Raw genomic sequence first — 24,039 nt, 5'->3', positions numbered from 1 at the left:
GAAAATACTATTGATGACTCAGCTGATTGGTCCGGATCCTGAGCGACGGACCCCAAGCGATCAACTATTAATGACCTATCCTGAGGATAGGATATAGAGATATCACAAGCAGTACAACAACAGTCCCAATATGGGCAGGAACCTGTTATAGGACATCGATAGTATTTTCCACGGCAAACCCCTTTAAATGTGTCTCTTATGTGTGTGTATATCAGCCTCTAAAGACAAACAGAAGATATGATCACTCTAAAAATGGATATACATGGCCTGGCAATGTCACATGGCACTGATGTGGGTTCTACATTACACGGCCGAAATAGGACATTAATGTTGCTGCTAAATATGTAGGGAGGTCAATGCCTGGGACCGTAGACCTAAGCATTTCACCTGTTTCTACCCTCCCTAGATCTCCGAGCACATGAATGTATGTTTTCTTGCTCACAGTTAGTATGTGGTCCTCTTTCCAACTTGTGTGCAGCCTCCCCCGATTATCTCAAATGACTTTCACATGGAGCTGAGGTTAGCTGTTATTTCTCTTGGCTTGTCCCCACTGCAACAGACACTTCCTCTCCGCCTTAAAAGGACCAAGTGATGTTCAGCTGACTGGGCTCCAGCCCAGCACTTGATTTATACATTATTTAATTTCCTTCAGAAAATTGAAAACAGTGCTTTTAGGAATGGAAGTTGATATTTTTCATTTGCTTCAGAACTCTTTTAGGGCTAATATAATCAGTGGTTGCACATATCAGCTTGTTTATGGAGGCTCTCAGTAATGGAACATGGAGCTAAAGGGCGTATTATCCAAGTTCAGTAAACACAGGAACAGAGCAACCCAGACACAGAACAGAAAGCTGAGTCTATAACTCCATGACTACGGAGACTATTCGCCGCTGTACATAGAGACAGCTGAGGTGCAGGGGTGTCATCGAGGCAAAGCTTCCTCTTATCAAACAAAATCACATTTTACTGCAAGAATGAAGAGAATCTGGTCAGAATTTAATTTCGAATGCTGCTATTGTTTAGGAATACAACATACTAAATTATGGCACCCTAGCCTTGGGTTTGGGTCACTTGAACCCATGCAGGGTTGTATACCACTGTGGAGCATAGTAGTTCTATAGAATCTAATATACAGGGACAAGACAATGAGATATTTTATATCTGTCTTGTGTCTGTTGAAAGACATGTTTTTAGCTCTGCCAACTACTGGGTTTTACCTCTGGCCTTCTAAACACCGCCATGGCATAGATATAGCCGTGTCACGTTAGATGTTGCATTATTTGTGCTGCCCATAGCCTTTTCCACTTCATTCTTGAAATGATTGCTGGGGTGTGGTCTGCAAACTACATGGGACTCTAAGGCAATACTAACTCTTTATTAAAGAGGTTGGCCAGTTGTAAGCTACTGATGACCTATACTTGGCATAGGTCATTAGTAGTAGATCAGCGTGGCTCTGTAGCACAGGACCTTCAGCGATCAGGCAGGAAGCAGGCAGCACTGTTCACACTGCAGTGGCCATGCTTGGTATTACAGGCAAAGTTCCCATTTACTTTAATGAGAGTTTGGCCTGCAATACCAAGCCTGACCACTGCAGTGGGAATGGAGCTGTGTGCTTTCTTCAGAAATCAGCTCAGTACATGAGCACACTGGCCCTGCAAACAGCTGATTGTCGGGGGATTCCTGATGATAGAGCTGTGCCGATTAACCCCCTGACAATATTGGGCAGAAATGTATGCCCTCCAGGATCAAGGTTTGTCTGGAACGGGGTCAGTATCCAATTTCACTATATATAGGGCGAGTGCTGGCTGTTTCTGACAACCAACACCCACCAGCAAGAGTTGTGATCAGTGGTCATATGGGTCGCAGCTGCTAACCTTTTAGATGCCTGAATTGGAGTTTGGGGTTCTGAACAACCCCCTCACAATGAGATTGCGAGGTGCTGTTTGCTTCTCATAGTAGCCTGGGGCCTTCTGAAGGCCCCTAGGGCTTCTGTTTATTTCTGCCTTAGGGCTGGCAAAAATAATAGTTTTTAATAACACAAACTTTAATAAAGTTAACAAAGTTTTTCATTTATAAAGTTAATAAAGTGTATTATTAAAAATAAAGAACACTGAAAGTTAAAAAAAACTTTTCTTGTATCTAACTAGAAAACCCCAAACATATTTGGTACCACCGTGTCCATAAACGTCCAATCAATTGAATTAACCCACTCGATGAACATCGCAAGAAAAAAATGTAATAAAAAGCAGTCAAAAAGTCCTAGGTACATCAGATGGTACCAATAGAAACCACAGGTTGTAAAGCAAGGCCCCACACAATCCTATCAACAGAAAGATAAAGTTATGGTGGTCAGAAGATAATGACAGACAATATATATTTTTAAAAAGATATTATATTTTTTTAAAATGTAGCCAAAAAAATGAATAAACTTGGTATCGTTGTAGTCATAGTGACCCACAGAATAAAGTTATGTAATGTTCGCCGAAGTGTGTACGTCGTAAAAACAATACCCTGCAAACATCGCCTCCCTACTGTCAGTACACCACCCAGCGCTCTCACTCCGATCGGCTAACACCCTCAGACTAAACACCCCTGTAATACGAACCTCACATGCTCGTCTACAGGACTTCACCAGAGCAGCACCCATCCTCTGGAATGCTCTACCCCAAGGCATCCGGACAATTCCCGATGCACGAAATTTCAGACGTGCCTTAAAAACGCACCTCTTCAGGGAAGCATACCAAATCCCCTGACCTAGTCCCCCACCCCTCCCTATGGTGCCCCACCCTGTTTGCCTTCTAATAAATGATCTGTACATGAAATTTCCTATTGCCTGTGTTCCCCAACCCCTGCACCTCCTGTACCACCCTCAACCCATTTGTGTCTAACCCAATGTATCTCACATTGTATTGTTTTGCATTTATCCATGCCTGAAAGCGCTGCGGAATAAGTTGGCACTATACAAATAAAGATTATTATATTATTATTATAGATGGTGAAACTGCATTTTTTCCCATTACACTCTATTGAGAAATCTTTAAAAGTTTTTCAGTACTTCATATGGTTCCTTAGATAGTACTATTGAAAAATACAACTCGGCCTGCAAAAAACACCCTCAGACAGCTACACTCATGGAAAAGTAAAAGAGTTAGGGAGGAGAAACATGAAAAAAGGGCTGCGGGTTTAATGAGCAATCCTGAGTGTAGGCCACCAATAGTCTACGACTGAACAACCCCTTTAAAGTCCAGCAAAAATTGTTAGGTACAGTTGATAAGAACAAGTTACCTCTAACCCACCCCCTCCCCCTTCCCGCTCCTTCCCCAACATTACATAACCACTAGAGTTGAGCGAACATGCTCGTCTGAGTATTAGTATACTCGATGGTGCTCGTTACTCGAGTGAGTACCACGCTGGGTTCGACCCCTCCCCGTTTTGACCCCTCACCGCATTACAACTTCCTGCTGTGACGTGCCAGTGTCCGCACGTCCACAGCAGTATGTGGCTGGGGGGGGAGGGAGAGAGAGACTGACTTCAATGGGGTTCGTTACTCGAATAGAGCTCTCGAATATTATGAAAAGCTCGACTCGAATAACGAGCACCCGAGCATTTTGTTACCTGCTCATCTCTAATAACCACCAACATCTTGGAAGCTAGATAGACTTTAATGATGTGGGCTGCTTGCATGAAGACAACTCTCTTGTTTACCCGCCCATGGCCAAGTCTGGAGAACTATGAGAAATATTCAGCATCCCAATATTGTTTTCACCTCTTATTTGCTAAAGCGAGCTCCTACTTATATATCTTGTGGTCCCGAGTGCCGTTACGTCACGTCCACCTATTGCACTTCTGCTAACTGAGTGCATACAAGCTTCCATTTATCTATAAAAAGTCCAGTTTTGTAGCTTTACCAATAATAAAACTATCATTTCTTATACCACATCCAAAGTTGTTTATACTGCTGATATAAATATAATGTATATTCTATACATACTTATATTATGAGGATCATGCCCTTTATATAGACATATAAGTAGACATCAAATGTAAAATCTGTGTTTGTTCCATCCTGCCCGGTCAGATATTTTTATGTCCAGCGCACGGACTCCATAGTCTGCGATAAATACGAAGAAGGCAGATAGTGTGTGCCCCCCACAGCAGCCCGGGGTCTCGCATACATCGCTCAGTGCAGCACTGGAACATTTGTGAGAGTCTCATTTTACAGAGGTTGTTGATCTGGTCTGGTAGTTCCCTCTTGGGCTGACTGCATTCACTCTTGTAGTGAGGTCCACATATGTTGTGAAAAAGAGCCAAGATTGTTTGAGCATTGCAGCGAGGTCAGGAAATTAAAAATTAACTCTGGAGCAAAGATATTACAGTGTTTGAATAATGTGTCCATTAGGAACTGAATTCTTTCTGTGCACCCTTTGAGGAAACAAGAAAACTGGCTCCAGAAAGTAGAAGACTAGTCTGCAACTAACACAAGTATCTTATGGGATACATTACTTTATTAGACTCCGAGGGAAACCCTTCCCTGGAAGAGTGATATTGAATATATTTAAAGGGATATTACTATCATAGACTTTTATTAAATATCCTGTGGATATGCTATAAACAGCTTGCATATGCAAGATCCTTATATACCGGAGGATAAATGGAGGAGGTGGGGGTTGCTAAAGGGAGAAATGTTCCTGGATGTGTAGTAACTTTGTTCGGTCTTTCTCTTGTAAGCTCTATTGTTTATGATTCAAACTGGTCCTGCCTTCAGTTTCTGCTATAGGAAGTAGTTACCGTTGCCTGCCATGTTTGTTCTCATGCAACTAATGTCTCTTTGCCCATTTCCATCTTTCTCCCTGGTCCCCTTAGCAATCAATCACAGTAAACCTCTCCTCCCAGTATGTAGGTACCTGCAGGATTGAATCAATGCCTATAGAGGGTAAAACATGATCTGAAATCAGTGACCTTATATTGAAGGGGTATTTTGGGCATTTGACCTATCCTCAGAATAGGTCATTAGTAGTTCATTGGGTAGGTGCACTGCTCAGGACCTTGGCAATCTCTTGATCTCAGCCCCAACACTTACTGTAGCATGGCTGCTTGACCACATTGGGATCAAAGTCGGAAACGCTATAGAAGGTATAGCACCCACTGATTTCAATGAGAGCAAAGCCTTCTATTACACTTACGCCTAAAACCTTGGGGTCGGAGCCGTAAGTGTAATAGAAGGCTTCACTCACATTGAAATCAAAAGAACCTATACCTCCTATAGCGCTTCAAGCTCCGACTCCAATGCAGATGGAGCCGTCATCGTCTGTCCCACTGCAGTGAGTGCGAAAGCTTAGATCAGGTGATTGATGGGGCTCCCAGGAGGCTGATCCTCACCAATCAACTACTGATGATGAATTTTGAGGATAGGTCATCAGTACTAAAAGGCATTGCCCTGAATATCCCTTTAAATTTGTCTATCAGGGATGTATCAGCCAGTGCTGATGACTGGGGAAGGCAATGGCAAACCACCACGCGAAAACAGTCTGCCAAGAAAACGTCACGATGAGGAGTCAACCATGACTCAGTGCCGGCACCAGGGGACTTCACCTTTATCAGCCAGTGCAGGATATTCACAAGAAGGTTCACAAAGAATTCCGGAAAGTTCTCTGATGACATCGGTGATAAAGGAAGGAAGTAGCGAGCAGCTCCTTCTGCTTGGGTATAAAAAGAATCAAAGTATCAATATAAAAAAAGGTAAAACTGAGGCTTTATTGAAGACCCAAAGGAGTGGAGGCATAACTGGAAGCTTCTGGGACCCAATCTGTAAGAGGTGGCATTTCTCATACTGGTGGTTTCTTCCATGCCAAAGAGCCCCCTAGGGCACCAGGGCTTGTACGACTGTATTTAAACCGCTGACCTTGAGCAATTTGTATTCACATCTCCTGAAATAGGCAGCACAGTGATGTAAAGGCTTTAGATTGGGGTTTTCCTTAGCAGCACACAGTATCCTGCTTTCAGGGAAGTCAAAGAAAACAGTGCTTGCTGTTAATGCGATGCCCGCTCCTACGGCATTAAACTATTTGCCAGCTGGAGCACTTTAGAGGCTCTCAGAAAGAGGAAACCCGGCACTAGCTCTGTGTACAATCCCCAGTCTAATCTATCGGAGTATGTTGACGCAGCGCCGCTAATAGCGAGCTGGTATAAACGGACATATCTTCACTCCCTAATGTTCTGCATCAGCCTCATACACTGAAGTCATCCATTTAGAATGCTGCTCCAACTGAAGCGTATTGGATGTTTATGCAAAGTTTGTGCTTCCATTTCCTCTCGGACTTGTTTCTGTATAGGCTGACATTTGTTTGCTGCCTTTTACATGCAGATGTTACTTCCTTTCACAATTCCATGGCTTATTCCCCTAAATGGCAATCTTCCCCTTCAGCTTTGCATCTAAAAATAGGATTGATTTTCATGGCATGCGCTGCTGCAACCAGAGACCTGAAAAACTCCACTGATTTATGCTTTGTCCCGTCTCTACAATCAAGGTTGCTTACACAGGAAAAGCACCTAGAGCTCTATCGGATGTAGAACCAAACAGTAAGAATGCGCCCTAATTTACACATCCACGCCCGTGTTTATCCGTGGTCGAGCCTTACATGTTCTATCGTTTAATTCACAATACATATACTCATTAATGGTAGTAGATGCAGGTGACAATGCTTCTGTAGGGCCCAATGGTCATACTCCCACGTAGGGCGATACCAGTCTTTAATCACTTTATTCATTACTTCTGTGTCACTACGGTAAAGAGAAATTCAAAATAACACCAGAATTTATTAGAGGGGGTGACCGGGAATACGGGCATTTGTTTCTATTGATGACCTATTCTAGGAGTTGCTCCTGCACTACCAACCTGGGCCGCTACAGTACGGATGGCGCAATCTGCTTCTTGTACTGTGGGTATTGACGGCGGTGCCAGGAATCAGCGTGGGTCCCGAGAGGCGGCCCCATGCTGATCATCTATCAATGACCCGTCTTGAAGATAGGTCATCGGTAGAAAAAAATGCCTGAAGTCCCAGACAGGTCTTTAAAAGGAGACTGTCGGCTTGCACACGTTGTCTATATTGCAGGCATGATGTTATAGAGCAGGAGGAGCTGAGCAGAATGATATATAGTTTTATGGGAATAGATTCAGTATAACTTGTATTTTACTCTTTTATACCTCTGCTCATTGTGAGCTGAACAGTCCAATGGGCGGAGCTGTCAGTGATTGACAGAGATCTGTGTAATACTGTACATACAGGAGCAGCTGATAGGACCTCTAAGAGTAAAATACAAATTATACTGAATCTTATCCCATAAAACTATATATTAATCTGCTCGGCTCCTCCGGCTCTATAACATCATGCCTGCAGTTTGGACAGCCTGTTCGAACCAAAAAATTACCTTTACTCTTGCCTTCTAAAAACAGGATAAAAAGGGATCAAAAGTTGTATGTACCTCAGAATCAAAAAACCTGCAAAAAGGCCCATTAAATACGCATGTATGATGAATATTCGCTACATAATTACACATTTCCAGCCACTTCAATGACCTATTTTAGTGCATAATACACACCAGAATAGGATATGCTGCGTATTTTGTCACGTGATCAAAAATTGCATGAAAATTGCGCACATTTGAACAACCCTATTAAAATCAATGGGTTCTATTCACTGCACATTATGCAGCATATTTACACCCATGTGAATAAGCCCTTAATTTGGTAACATGATACTAAACCACAGAATAACGTTAACTTGTCGTTTATACCACATGGTGAACGCCGTAGAAGCAGAAAACCGTGGCGGAATTGCTTTTTTTTTTTTTTTCTCAACCCCCTTGAAAAAACATTTCTAAATGTTAAGCAACACATTGTAGCTCAAAATGGTGACATTAAAAAATACATCCTACAAAAAACAAACAGCTTCTGGTGTAAATTATACATAAATGTGTCTATCCGATGTGACCACGCCCCTCCCAACAAGTCACGGCCCCTTTTCCAGAAAGTGATGTAGAGTGGCGTATAGATCAGAAGGTCACTAATTTATTTGCATGAGCTGGGCTTGCACTAAATTTAGCGAATGCTCTGGGGTACTAATGAGATGATAAGTCTTCTCAATATTTAAGGGGTTATTATCACTTTGGTGACCGCCATTATGCCTTTTTATAGTGGTCACTAAGGGACCTTATTCCAATCCATCTTTCTATGGCATATCGGAATAAGGTCACTGGTGTCATATGGTCGGTGGGGATCCTAGCTGTCACAATCAGTGCCAAGACGGTATGTAAGATGCTGACAGAAGGAAGGGGTTCCTCCTGTCACCCACTGGACCCCCATTGATGTAATAATCTAATTTCAATGGTTTTCTGTGGCACCCAGAGGCTTGACAATACCATCCTGGTCTGCCACCTACGATAGCCTATGAGACCCTGCCAGTGTGCTACACAGTGATACTGAAGTACTGCAGTGTATTATAAGAGCTATCGTTCTGAATGGCATTCAAGTTCCCTAGTGGAGTAAAAAAATCAAAAACCTAACCATTCCGCCCCTATTATGTAAAGGCCAAAAAAAAAAATCACAAATTTGGTATTGCCATATTTGAAATAACCCACACAAAAAGTTAGCACATTATTTAGCCAGCATGATGAATGCAATAAATATAGCAAAAAAAGCTAATCTAGCAAATCTTTCTTCACAAAAAAAACAATGAAGAGATGGACCTATGAATCACTAAATGCTACCATTAAAAAGTACAACTTGTTCTACAAACAAAAAGCCCTCACACAGCACCAATGACATAAAAAACGTTAGAGGTCTTTGAATGCAGTGGTACAAAAATATACATTATTTATTTATTTTTTTAAATTAGCAAAAGTAGTAAAACTTAAAAAAAACCAAAAACATAAATTTGGTATCAGCATTATTATTACTGACCTGCAGTATTAATTTAACGTAGTATTCCTACCACACGGTCAATACTTTAAATAATGGATTAAAAACTATGCCAGAATTGCAGATTTTATTAATCTTGCCTCCAGGAAAAAAAATGGAATAATATGTGATCAAAATGCTGTATGTTCCCAAAATTGGGATCAATGAAGACTCCAGCGCATCCCGCAAAACACGAGCCCTCAATGTGCTCTGGCAATGGAAAAATTAAAAAGTCATGACTCTAGGAATGTGATGGTGAAGAAAAGTAGAAAAATTGGTTGGACATTAAGGGGTTAACTATTAGCTATGAAAACACTTTGTGGCAAATGATGTCACCTGACTGCTGCACCATCACCATTCCGAACTCCTTGCATCATGGCACCAAGGATGTGGACAGCGCTAGAATCGAGCACCCGGTGAGTATGAAGCCCCAGTTCTTGTTCCCCCTCCCCGTAACGCAGTTTAAGGTTTATAGACGGCGTACCGGATTCTTTTAATGACAGACTCCAGCGGCTACAATCGGTTCTGTCCACTTTCTGTCTCTTTACCGGAAAAAATAACACAGCTTACTGCACTATTTTCCCTGGCATTTATGATGGAATCCCAGAACAGAAAGCACCAATGGAAGCGTGAAAGACATAAAATTTGTTAGAATTGGTACATTTTTGGAAAACAGTTTATGTTCTCGTAGGAAACAAATCTTGCGGGCAAGTTAGAACCAGCGACAGGAACCTCTGGCCTGAACCCTCCCCACCTGTTGAATGCGAAGGTAAAACATTGCTCTGTGAGAGATTCCTCAGTTTAACTCATTGTGTCTGTTGGGTTAGAATTCAGTATATAGGGGGCTCTATATAGTCATCCCGTACCCCTTGCATGCCTGAGCGCTGTACGGACCGGGAGAGGTGCTGCATCACAGGGGTGGCGAGCGGCTGCAGAACCGCTTAATAGTAACGAATGTTTGACTAGATACAGGCGGTAGGGTTACCAAGAATTTACAGGGTTAAAGTAGTGCACTACCGTATGTATATAGGGTAGGAACGCCGCTTTTTGCGTAAATGATAGTGTCATCAGATATATTATACTTGCGCTATGTTCTTGTGTCTCTGCGTGCGCAAATAAAATCTACGCCATTTCCGATTAACCAAACTTGGCAGCGAGGTGTAAGCGGTGCCCTGTACTTTATTGTGTGTCCCAGATCTATGTGGGAAGCTTTTCAGTATAGTAGTTCTGCTGCGAGGTGGAAAGCGTGTTTACAATTGGCTCACTAATCATCCGTGTGTATTTCATTCATATTCATCACCACAAAGGAATGTCAGGCCGCTCACCTCCTTCCCATCCACGTTGTATTTCAGGCCGCCTGTTCTTTACAAACAACAAGCTCCGACATGGAAAGTTTGGAGCGAGTTAAAAATCTGTTAGAAGCATGCTACCTGGTTCACCTCCTTCCAGCACGGGCATGTGGCTAGATCTGCAATTAACACCTGTTTATGGAGAGCCTGCTGCCTGTATACGGCGAGGTAGCCATTTTATGAGCAATGCTAATATTTACACAGGGATAGCCTGTCATTTCAAGAATAACTAGTAAAATAAATCACTCAGGAAAGTTACCGATCGGCAGACGTAATGCAAAAAGTCTTTACTCTTGTGGCCAGATATGCATTTAATTTAGAATGATTTGCATGGCATTGTTCTATAGATTGTGGACCCCTTACACGCAAAGATGATCGCTCAAAATTTGTCAGAAACTGACCGTTTTGAGCGATCATTTTGTATTAGCTACTAATGGGCTAATCAGCCCTTTAGCAATAATAATAATAATAATAATCTTTATTTGTATAGCGCCAACTTATTCCGCAGCGCTTACTAGCTAGCTTCATTTGCATGTATTTAGAGAACAGTGAGTGGTCTGTTCTCTAAATACATCACTTTCGTTCAGCAGCGAGCTGCTGGCTGCTCACAATACTATCAGCGCTGCCCGCGGAGAACATAGCATGCCGTCCCTCTTATCAGGGCCGACAGATTTCATGCTGACCTGAAGTCAGCGATGGACGAAGAGTGCACAGTAAGTGCACGATGGGCACACATTTAAATGCAACGGCTATCGATAATTGTTGCATGAAAATCAGCCTTGAAAATGGAATGTGGATAGTGGCATTGTGTGCAAGGAAGATGATTGTAAGCTTTTGCGGGCAGGGCCCTCACCTCTGCTGTGCTATATGATTATTCGTTTAATAGTAGATGTAATGCTGGACTTTGTCTCTATATGTAGTCTCTGGTTTGATTGGTAATATACTGACGCTATACAAATAAGGGTTATTATAGCTGCATGAATGACATGTTAGTCCAGGTAATGGGTCAGGAGAGGTATCATCACTCCTTAGGGAGAGCACCTAGAAGGTGAGTGAGGAGACTTATAAGGCCATCCATACTCCTCTGGGTAATATGCAAATAAGGAAGATGGAACAATACCTCTGCAGCACCACCTATTGGAAGGCAACATTCCTTTGAATCAGTGCTTGATCCTTTATACAGGTCTGCAGAGCAATTCCCAATCATTGCTCTACAGACCTGTACAAAGGGTTAGGCATTGATTTGAAGGAATGCTGCCATCCAATAGGTGATGCTGCAGTGGTATTGTTCCATCTTCCTTATTTGCACTCCAGGTAATGTAATATGTATAACTAACAAAACAGCAGAAAACTGTATATAATCAGTCCGTGCCCGAGAGGACAGCCATATTGAGAGTTTTGAGCAATTAGTACAAAAATGGTTCAGGCTGACCAAGGTGGTTGCAGATGAAATATAAAGAGGACCTGTTAGAACTCCTACATAGAGATGAGCGAGTACCAAAATGCTCGGATGCTCGTTATTCGAGTCAAGCTTTTCGTAATATTCGAGAGCTCTATTCGAGTAACGAACCCCATTAAAGTGAATGGGAGACCCGAGCATTTTTGCAATGGACCCACTGGGTGTCGAGCTTTTTTCTTTTTTCTCTCTCTCGCTCTCTTTTTCTCTCTCTCTCTCTTTCTCTTTCTTTCTCCCTCTCAAAACGGGGTAGGCTCGAACACAGTGTGGTACGCACTCGAGTAACGAGCACCATCGAGTATGCTACTACTCGAACGAGTATCAAGCTCGGAAGAGCATGCTCGCTCATCTTTACTCCTAACATATCTGTTTTACTAAATACTTGCATTCCCTGTCAAGTGACAATTCTAGAACATTTTTTTAGAATGTTGTGTTATGCCATTCCTGCGTTATTCCACATGGCAATGTATGAATAATGTGACTAATGAGCCGGGCTATTCCCCTTCTCAATGGGGTGTGCTCCTACACAAACAGCACAGATTGGACATGCCCTATTGAAGTTTGAAGTGACCAATTCAATTCAATTATAGTTCACCTTGTAGCATTTAACACTGGGCAATAGTATGAGCTTTTCAAAAAGCTTTGTAAGTAATGTAAGAATCAACATATTTAGAGTAGAGGCAGTACTACACTAATGAGCTCCCTACATCATCTACAGGTTGCAAGAAAATTGTCAAAGGGCACCTGTCACCAGGTTCATGATGCCCAAGCCACGGGCAGCGTAAACCCGGCACAGATCTGCACAGTGCCTCCTTGTATGCTACACTGTGGCGTTTCAGAATAAACACACTTGGAAATTTGCCTGCTTGACTTGAGAACAGAGCTCTCAAATCAAAGAGGTGGGCCACGCCAGGTTCTCTCTGCCTGGATCATGTAGACTGACAGCTCCTCTTCAAGTCTTCTTCCTGCTTGAGTATAGGGAGAGAGTTGTCGGTCAACATGCTGTGGGCGGGGAGAGCCCGGCATGGCCCACCTCTTTGACTCCGTTCTCAAGTCAAACAGGCAAATTTCTAAAGTGTTTAAATTCTTAAATGCTGCAGCATCTCACTATAGTGCCTACTTGGGGGCACTATGTATACATGGCATGGGTTTATTCTGCCAGTGCTTTGGGTAGCAGGAACCTGGTGACAGGTTCTCTTTAACAGCCATTGTGTCTTATCTCAGTATAGCCTCAAACTGCTATTATCACCATCTGATATTGCTAGTAAATTATATTGACAGGCCAAGTCAGAGCTGGGTTGTGGTGCGTTCATGTAAGACGGGAATGTTTACCAGATCTTTCAGAGACCTAAAACATTGAAAGAATGGAGAAAGAATCATTAGCAAAGCGCATTGAATGGTATAGAATTTCCCTTGCACCGACAGGAATTCAGTGCAGATTTTTAGCTTCATTGGCCCTGTAAAAACCAGCCGCATGGCACTAAGTGTAATATTGTTGCATGACAAAGCCACCTAAAGCCGTGCATGTTTTTGTGAAAGCTTCCTAAACATGCTGCTAAATCCTCTAAAATGCGACTTAACTGCTTTGGCTTCCATCAGCATGGCATATGCAGGGCAACAGCAAATGAACAAACAGAAAAAATATGCTGAATGGGCAAACAAATAGGGTTCAGCTGGTCCTTTGGTTCGCAGCGATGGGCGCACTGTGAATACCAATCACTGTATTCTCTGCTGTACTGAAAACTCACAATATCTCTTTTCATCCCGCAAGCCTTTTTCACAACAGCAATGTGTCTTTATGTCTTTAGAATGACACCAGTCTTGGCCTGCATCCGCTGTCTAAAAGCCTGGGAGCTGGAAAGGAAAAACATTCAGAGCTAGGGGAAAAAAAAACACTTTTGCCTATTTAGTTTTCTGTACTTATTTGTCAAGCCAACATTTAGACCAAAAAGTTTCCTCCGTTGTATGGTTGATAGGACGGAATCTGATAATAAGTGCAACTGGAAACAACAAGTAGCTGACCAGAACAATTTACTATATCGAGACTAGTTGTGAATTTCATATCTTTGAATTTGATTGGACAGATGGTCTAACCTACTGAGCATTTGCTGTCATCATCCCTACCTGCCCCAACGTCAGGGTCATGGCAGCAGGGGCTGGGAGTAGGGAGTACATTACACTGTAGTAGACGGGGCAATAGATTTACTATGGGGATAATCAAAATGTATCTGTTAGCCCATTATACCAAGTGATAACTGCACAGAGGTTTGAGATAAGTAAGCATTCTCTGTAGATTTTGGTTTATGCAAATCTCCTTATTGTATTTTTGCAAGCTTTCCGGCTTCATGTTGCCCAACAGCCACTTCACTCCTTCTCAGTGGGATTAACATTAGATTACACAGAGGTACACCCAGCAAATACAAAACACTGACTCTCCATGCTTCGGAGTCCTTTGTTCTCTCTCATTAATGCCTCGTTTAGGCTAAACGATAATCATTCAAACGAATGAAACTGAACAATACTCATTCAGTTTAAACGCGGGCGAAAGACTGAATGAGAACGAGAATCGTAAGGTTCTTGTGCGTCGTTTGGTTGGGCACTTCTCGTGCCGTTTAAACATTGATCATTCAGTCTTTCACATAGGAATATGAACCACTGAATGACAGGTGCGAGTGGACTGCACGGTTCTCAACAAGACTCTTGAGTTTTAACAGGATGACCGAGCACAAACAAGCTGATGACGTCACCAGATCCCATTGGGCAAGCGAGAATCGTGAAATTATGGGCTTGTAAAAAGGCCATTCGAAAGTATCAGATAGTGGCCACTCAAGGTTTGGTGTTGCTTGTGAGGAATTGGCATAGCCACCCCAGACCAACACTTTAATGTATCATTTACACCAAAAACTGCCATAAATTATATCAGAAATCTAGTTGATGTAGATTTCTGTGTAGGCGCACAGAGCAGCCGAGATGAGCATAATATATAAAGAGATGAGCGCCTCTTGATGTATTATGTGCATCATGTGACGGTGGGGACAATATTGAGACTGGCTGGTCTTAATGAATCTCCCTCACAGTGAGTAATGTGCTGCCCGTAACCGAGATGGAGGCTTGTGTAGCAAGGAGAGATGGTCCGGACAATTTAATCCAAGTCTTCAGTTCTAAAACTAATGGCCCGATTGATCAAGTATCTTCCAACCAAAGCGATAGCAATATCTGGTACATATATGACCGGAATAAATTATACAAGCATGAAAATCTGGAATGCTGTTTGACAATCTATTATTTTCACTAGTTTTTTGGAGAGTTGGTCATAGACGTGTATCCAAGTAACCAAATGCAAAACGGAGAGATAGGCAGAGGGTAAGCCAGGCTGCAATCAGGGAAATCATAGTTAAAGAACAAGCCAACAAGCTGCGTTCAGGACATCTAGAAATCCTATAGTTTTCTTTCTAAATTTGATGGTGATGTAGTTGCTGATACGAATGGGGATCCTGATGGGCACGATAATGTAACTAGCCAGAGAGAAGCTGTTCTGCATGAGGTTTCAAGTGTTGCTATCCAGCCCGATGCAGTTGATGGAGTAACCAAGAAGAGAAAACATGTTCTTAGTGGTCATTCAACCATTAAAAGTGTTGATTTAAGACAATATTTGCATAAGGTGAAGTATCTTCCAGGTGTCATAGTCAGTAGGGATAAGAGGTGTAATGTGAATATTGTCAAGGCTGCAAGTAAAGATAGTGAAGTTGATCTTGTGCTGCATCTTGGAACCAATGATTTAGTTTATGCACAAAAAACATTCCACATTTTTAACCAGAAGCTTCGCAAAATAACAGATTTAGTTACATTTTCAGAGGATCTGCCGGTCTATAATCAGATGAACAAGGTTCTCTGCATGTTAGAGTTTAATGTGTGGCTATGACAGTTGTGTAAGGACTCTTACCCTCTAGCGATATGTTTTCTTGCAATGCGAGGGTGTAGTGAAAACGCATGATTATGAAACCAATGATTTTCAATGGTTTCATACTCATTTGTGATGTTTTCACTGAAGCCTTGCAACGCTATGAAAAATCTGCATTCAATTTCAAAAATTCAATGCGCCAGCAGCGCCGGGCCCATTGAAAACATAGGGAGTACATAGCGCTCCCCTGACACAGCTGTGGATGAAGGAATCCTCTGCCACAGCTCTGGCAGAGGTCCGCGATGCTATCCTATTGCTTTCAATCGCGCCGGCGCTGCTGCCGCCCCATTGAAAGCAATGGGTTGCAGGCAACCACCGTGTTACAACGAGGGGGTCCTATGACGTCTCTTTGTGCCCTTTACATGCGGCAATCTACATAGATCATGGCAGGGAAGGGGTTAACCGCATGGGGTTGCTGTACCGATGTACCCACGTTGTTTCGGCGGGAGGCCGGCTATCAGGGACAGCCAGCTCCCGCTGCCAGATAGAGCAAGATCTTTTCTGATCTCGCGCTATCCACAGGGCGTAACTATACATCCTGTTGCATTAAGTACCAGGGAGCCAGGACGTACAGTTACGCCTTGTGGTGGGAAGGGGTTAACAAGGAAGGTAAAACAATTTCAGGTATATTAGTGACAGAAAGACGAAAAAACATAAAACATGGGGATATTAACTTGAATAATGGAGATAAGGTCGTTGCTAACCATCTGAAAAGCTACTTTTGTTCTGTATTTTCAGAAGCTAGTCTTCAGAATGATACTATGATTTGGCCTGGCAGTACTTCTAGTTGTAAGAGCTCAGATCTAGTGTCTTTGGAGGCTGATGTTGTAGGTGAACCTGAACATTTAAAGCTGATAAGGCGATGGGTCCAGATAGCGTCCACCCCAGAGTTCTTACAGAACCCCAACCTGTGATTGGCACACCGCTAACAGATTTGTTTAACCAGGTGATGTTCCTAATGGCTAGAGGATGGTCAATGTTGTACCCATCCATAAGAAGGGTAATAGAGAAGAAGCCAGGAACTACAGGCCAGTCAGATTGACATTTGTAGTAAGCAACGGAAACTCATGAAAAAGAGGATATTAGACCACCTAAATACCAACAACCTGTTGTACCCTAAAAAGCACGGCTTTACTGAGGGCAGATCAGATCGCACTAATCTCATTGATGTCTTTAACTATGTCACAAACTATGGTAGATGAAGATGGTGCCGTGGATATGATATCCGAATTTCAGTAAAGCCTCTGATACAGTTCCATATGAAGAGCTCACAGATAAATTCTTGAATATTGGACTGAATCACATGGTAGTCCGGTGGATTCACAATTGGCTAGAAGATGCCAGATTGGTGGTGTTAGCGGAGTGTATTCTTAACAGGGATGACTTACAAGTGGTCACCACAAGGTTCTGTTGTGGGTTCTATTCTTTTTAATAAGTTCATCTGTTTCTTTATGACACAAAAGTACAATAGGGTTGATACTGCTGGTGGTGTCTGAAACATGGAAAACTATTTAGCTTTACTGGATAAATGGTCAAAACTGCAGTTCGATGTTTCCAAATGTAAAATAATGCATTTAGTAGGGTGTTTGGCTTCATAGCTAGGAGATATAACCAGCAGAAAGAGTAAGATTGTGATCCTGCTGTATAGAGCTCTGGTGAGACCACATCTGTGTGTTCAGTTATGGAGACCTCATCTACAGAAAGACTTTGATAAAACGGAATGAGTCCATATATGGACTACAAAAGTGGTGGAAGGTCTCAAGAACCAAACTTCTCAGGAAAGAGTGATCGCTCCTATAGTTTCACACAGCAGCGAGAATCACTTAGTGAATGGAGGCAGAGTGGGCCAGAGATCTCTTCCAGCTGCTCGCCTGCCTCTAGTCACAGTTGTTAGTGAAATTATAAAGATTATGTAGCAAGCCAATCGCAGTTTTATTGGTATTCCTGCACGATCCGAACGCCGCACACATTTTGGTTCGTTGTTCAAATCATGCAGGCATTTACATTGAATGATTATTGTTCAGATTCCAGCTACCCAGCAAGAATTTGAATGATTATCCTGCAGTGTAAAAGGGCCCTTAGCATGCTTCTATTTGCCGTGATTCTCTGCGGTGAGCCTATCTGGCAGATAGGTTCAGTGCAAAGAACCGTCAGCTGTCTCCTCCTCCAGGGCCGCGGCTCCCACGGCAGAGGTCAACCGCGGAAATTGCTATGCCCATGGACAGGCAGCCTTAATCTGGAGGAATGAAGAAGGGGGGGCATGATCAAAACCTTTAAAACTTAAAGGTACTTAGCAATTCACTGACTTTTTCTCCCTGCTCTGTCGATGTTTATGTAATGTGCTCAATAAAAGACATAAATGGTACAACAGTTTGTGTGATATTAGTTCAATTATGTTTGTGTTTGTCTATAATGGTAACTTAGATAACAATCAGACCACATTTCCTTAGCAATCAATGCAGAAATCCAGGTGATTCCAAAGTCTTCACTTATTATTTAGTGCAACTGCATAACTCCGTAATTGGAGGATCAGTTTACCCCTTGCTGCACACATGCCAAGACTAAGTCACTAAAGTCAGGATGGGATATTTTCACTTGACATTTTGAAGACTTCAGAACCACCTGCTAGGTTTCCATAGAGTTCTATTCTCAAGTTCCAATGTTTATAACTTACAGCGGTCCCCCCAGATTACTATGAGTCTTGTATGAATAGTGTAACACGAGTAACCACTTGTACAGGACGTCTATACGGTTGCTTTAATATTTGTCCTATTCATTTCTATGTATAAAGATTAATTTCTCATTGCCTCTTTCTTTTGCAGATCACCGCTGTTTGTCGGGAGGCCGCGTTATTGGCTTTGCAGGAGGACATTCATGCTAATTCTGTTACGAGAAAACATTTTGATCAAGCTTTGACCATTGTGACACCAAGGATTCCCGACTCCCTTATTCAGTTTTATGAGACTTATCAACAAAAAAGTGGGCTTCATAATGTATAGGTTGTAGATGGAAAGCACATGACATTGCAGGGTCATCAGGATGCGATCATTGTCGGGAAATAAATGGCTAATAACAAATCAATGGCTTGTGAAAATGTTACCTAATGAAACCCAATCTGACAGGTCATATAGCAAAATGGGCATGAAGTTCAGATGAGTATTTGTGAATCCGTAGACAGTGCATTCATCTGCCAGGGGAGCTGCTGAAATGTTACCTCAGGGGGTGAATTTCAAGATGGGCGATGAGAGAATGTGCCGGACAGACAGTGAGGGACAGCATTCCTAAAGTAGGGTTAATGAACAGGAGTGTGAAATGGGAAGTGTTATTCCTATGGAGGTTTGTAAGAAGTACTGTTGAGGTGTATCATGTTAGACGTAGGCAGGGCGCATTTCCTTAAAAGAGAATTGAAAGCCATTTTTTTCCTTGTTTTGCCTATTTTCATACTGTATATTACTTCATCGAAGCTGGAGAGAATTTGTTGGTAAATTTTGCCAAAAAATCTAGACTTAACATGCACCTCAACTGCACCCTCATTCACACAGGCGTACGCAATCCTGGTCCCACCACTTTCACTGCATTTGTATGTGCATTTTTGGTGTATTATGCACATTTTGTAAGTTCGTGCTGTTTCCGTATTTACTGTGTTTTTGACACATGAAAAAAATGCAAAAATGCCCACCTGATGTCACTTTTTTCCACAGTCTCCTGGCAACATGCGTCATAACCGCCATGATGTAACATCTATTTTCACTGCATTTTTTTTTACACTTCCACAAATTTTCATGGGCAATTTTGGTCTTTGATGTAGACCAATATAGGACATGCTATGTTTTGGATTTTTTTAACGTGCTTAAAACACACATCTGAATACACCAATTTATTTCAACGGGTCCGTATTCAGTCAGTAAAAAATATGGACAGAAAATACGCCTGTGTGAATGGGCCCTATGGCAGGATGTACACGGCAAAGACATTCATATGGCATTTGCATTAAAAAATGTGGTGCCCTCTATAACATGCCTATTAGGTTGGGTTCACATTGCGATTTTGCTCTGCGTTTCGCAGGTACACCAGTAAAGAAGCTCCTAATGTGCATGCTAAACATGTCCATTGGTTTCCACTGCCGGATGGAGGCCAAAAGAGTGTCCATTTGGCCTCTGGCCAGTGTATATTGGTATATGGCCTAAAAGAGAAGATGGAATATCGTAGTAGGCTGCACTATTCCATCGCAGGGAGTTTGTTAAAAAAACTTATATTTCAACATTAAGTCCTATGGTTGACGGATGCTGATGTATTCATAAAACAGATGTCATTATAGCCTATGGGTGAAGTACGCATTAAACAGATGCTTAATGGAGGCATCCGTCATTCATAAGCTGCAACTGAATTCATTAAATGGCTATGTCATAAAAAGCTATTGAAAAGTTATGTATTTGTTAAATGGATGCCATTCTAATCAATGGGTGACTGATGCCACTGTTAGGCGTCTGTCATAGCCTCCGTTTAACTTAGACTTCTGGAGTTTTCCTCAGCTTATATGTTAAAGGGAGTACTTCAGCTAAGCTATGCCTAAACCAGTGTTTCCCAAACTCCAGTCCTCAGGGACCTCCAACAGGTCATGTCTTCAGGATTTCCTCAGTATTGCATAGGTGATATAATTTTCAGTGCTTCAGGCATTGCCAGAGGGGATCTTACTATAGGATATCCTGAAAACATGACCTGTTGGGTGCCTTGAGGGCCGGAGTTTGGGAAACACTGGCGTAAACAAAGCAATTCCAGTACTTGGTAAGGGACTGTCACACGTGTAGAAGCCACCGATGTCTCCATTGACAGAATAATACCCCCTTTACACAGGACAGTTATCTCGTGAAATTTGCTCAAACAAATGAAAATGCGCAACAATCGTTACGTCTAAATGCAAAGCCATCGTGCGCTATTTGTTTACTTATCGTTTATCACTCAGTTTTAGTCTGCATAAAAATCATCACTGGTTCACGTCCAAACGCGATGACATCACCGTTTCGTGCAGAACATTTAGCCAACAGTCATTCCGTGTAAATGGGGCATTAGACTTGCAGATAAACCGTACTTTACTCCTCTATGCAAAAGAGCTCACAAGTGTTCGGTGGGTTCTCTCAAACATGGCAAGTGCTCTGGCTCTTGTCACAGTCATCTCTTCAAAGCCTTACCCATGGTGCTACTTGAATTGCCAGTCATTGTTATAAGGCTTCTATAAAGAGTCTAACATTGACTTGCAGGAATGCTGCCTTGCAATAGGTGGCACTGCAAAGGTATTGTTCCATCTCCCTTATTTGCATATTACCCAGAGGAGCATGAATGACCTTATAAGTCTCCTCACTCACTCACCTTCTAGATGCTCTCCCTAAGGAGAAAAGATAGTGTTCCTGATCCACTTCAACTTGTGCCTGAAATTTCACACTGGAGCTGTCAATCAACATTAAGGGGAGGTGTTTGGGAGAGTTCAATGACAATAGCTAAAGCACTTACCATTCTTAAGACCACCTGGCAGGCAATACTAGCTCATTTGCATATAGGAATAATGTTAGTGCTCTCTGCAAGACTAAATCTATCGACAGCCACAAAGGTATGCTTCTACATGTGTGCAAGTTCCAATCGTTACCCAATGCTGTTATTGCTTTTCTAGACATAACTGAGCTGGCAGACTCCCTTTAAACGAAGGCCAAAAATTACAAAAGACTTTGCTTCCATGAGATACTTTTACTGTGCAGTACCATATAGAGCGCCATATTGGTGGCACACGGAGCATGCAGATTGCAACTTTATTAGGAGACGAGAGGATGAAAGTAGGGACCGCATACTGGAGAAATACCAAAGAGAGAACAATGGGTGGCAGTGCACTGGAGGGGAAAAATATTTGAGAGGTCCCTATTTGTGGCATATATGAATTAGAGATGATAATAAGGTTCTCACATTTTACAAAATGATGAGTTAATTGAAAATACTTGTCTGGAAAGCATGAACCTGTGGGCTGTTATGTAGAACATGGCTAGTATTTTAACCCCTTAGCGACCACCCATACGGGTTTGCACATCCTGGGTGTCTGGCCAAACTGTGATCAGCCCCTTTCCCACAAAGTGAAGAACACCCGAATTCATTTTTTTTTTTTCCTAACTACAGTTTCAGTCCCTAAGGCGCCTCAGTATCTAGCATCCCAGGCAATGCTTAGGACCTGGGTGCAGAAATGTCAGAGACATCCCAGGGATTAGTGAAGAACACCAGTGTTCATTTTTTTTTCTCCTTCTTCAGTGTTTTCTGTTTATTCTTACATGTCCAAAAAACTACAAAAAATTGTTCTAAAATGGCACGTAGGAGGTATAGTGCAAAGCAGGCCTATGCATTGCTTTGTTCCAGCGGTTCTGGTAGCAATATCGAAACTGTGTCAGAGGCAGAAATAAATTGCAGCAGTGACGACTCTAGTTCTACTGCTAGCCCTATGATGCTTGAAGTAGTTTGTTGAGTCACCCGGGCCGAGTACTGCAATGCCTCCTGCAATGTGGGATTCTGCCGTTTCATTTCCCCGCCAAATACCCCAATTTGTAGTGACTCTAGGTGTAAATGTGGATGTCACTAATTTTGTCCCCCTTGATTTTTTGAAATTCATTAGCCAATGCATTTCCTCCATTTCTCCGATAATTCCCAAGTCCCCCCAGGAGATGACCCTGCCTAATCTTCCTGCTGAAAGAATCTTTTTAAAGTATATATACCCCAAGAAAAACCTGTCAGTCGACAAGTCCCTGATGAGCTACAAGGGCCGGCTTTTACTTCCAGCAGTTTATCCCATCTAAATGCTCCAGGTATGGCGTCAAATTATATAAGGTGTGCGAGAGCACCACAGGATGTACATCTGATTTATTTATATATATATAGGCAGGGACCACCACCATAATCCCCTAAACTGTCCACCAGTGTCCCACTATACAAATCTATGCATGTCGCAACCCCTGGTGTTCAGACGAGTGGAAACGGGGAGTCATACACGCTTGCAAGGGACCCACTGTTTATAGTAAAGGGGCTAAAAAAAAAGGACATCTACATGCTCCCGGCTGTGCACAGAGACACCTTAGTAAAAGTTTCAGGGAACGCTCACTTTCCTGCAGTTCCTGGAGCAGCTTGTTGAGCCAGAGGAGGTGTGAAGGCTTACATAGTGCCACTCTTTACACCCTATCCCTGTCACTGAGGTCAAGAAATACCCTCAAAAAGTGTTGAAATTGCAGCAAGAATGGGAAAAATAGGATGCCGATTTCAACCAGGCCTCTGCAATTACCCCTGTTTCAGGACATACTAAACAGTTTTCAAAATGGGGTTACTTGTGGGGGTTCTAGCAGTTTTCTAGCAGGGTTCTATTAGTTTAGCAGCTTTAAGGGGTTGTCCCGCGAAAGCAAGTGGGGTTAAACACTTCTGTATGGCCATAATAATGCACTTTGTAATATACATCGTGCATTAAATATTGGCCATACAGAAGTTATATACTTACCCCCCCACCCCCCCCCCTCTGGTGTTGGCGTCCCCGTCTCCATGGCGCCGACCGAAGCCTTCTTCTGCCTCGATTAGACGCGCTTGCGCAGTCTCTCTCTCTCTGTCCCATTGAATATCTCATCAAAAATTTGTACAGTATGTTTGCACATATTTGACAGCTCTTGAAAATATTTCACATTTTTCCCAATTTTGGCGCTTTTCATAAATATACACAATATTGATCAGTCTATTTTTACCACCTAAATGAAGTACAACATGTGGCGAAAAAACAATATCATAATTACTTGTATATGCAAAACTTTTACAGAGTTATTCTATGTTAAAGTACACATGTCAGATTTCCAAAACTTGGCCTGGTCATTAAGGTGCAAACAGGCCTGGTCACTAAGCATCTGGATGTGGTTGGCCAAACCAAATTGATCAAGTCATTAGTTGTTTAAACTAAGCCCCAGTGTCTCCTCAAGGGAGCACAAAAATCCTTCAGACCACAAGTCTTTGAAAACATAAAAGAGAGAGCAGTTTACCAATAGATCAACTTCCCTGTTCAACCTTCAACAGATATTGGCTGTTGAAGGTCGAACAGTCTGCCTCTGTTTTGCCATATTACAGACCACCATAAAAAGATAGTTGATTGATTCTGAGAACAAATGCTGAGAATCTACATTCCCAACAATAAAAGCAAGTTTATAATGTGATTATTCATACTTGTACAGACCAATTCCAACAAGAATATAGTAGGGAGCTCCTAACAATTCATTTTGATGAATCGTGCCTTAGTTCAATGGTGAACTAAGGCCCC

The 24,039-nt window shown here is 42.3% G+C and overlaps 1 protein-coding gene across 1 annotated transcript in view; it reads left to right on the top strand.

Moving 5' to 3' along the window:
- Positions 1–18,799, top strand: part of AFG2A (AFG2 AAA ATPase homolog A) — a 324,422-nt gene extending 305,623 nt beyond the window's left edge. The window contains exon 16 of the mRNA XM_066573780.1: positions 18,545–18,799. Within this exon, the coding sequence (XP_066429877.1) occupies positions 18,545–18,721 (177 nt within the window). The 3' untranslated portion in view covers positions 18,722–18,799. The remainder of the gene's footprint in view (positions 1–18,544) is intronic.
- The last annotated feature ends 5,240 nt before the right edge of the window (positions 18,800–24,039 follow it).

The sequence above is a fragment of the Eleutherodactylus coqui genome, chromosome 7, assembly GCF_035609145.1.
Source record: "Eleutherodactylus coqui strain aEleCoq1 chromosome 7, aEleCoq1.hap1, whole genome shotgun sequence".
NCBI lineage: Eukaryota > Metazoa > Chordata > Amphibia > Anura > Eleutherodactylidae > Eleutherodactylus > Eleutherodactylus coqui.
This window is presented reverse-complemented; position numbering and strand designations above follow the sequence as displayed.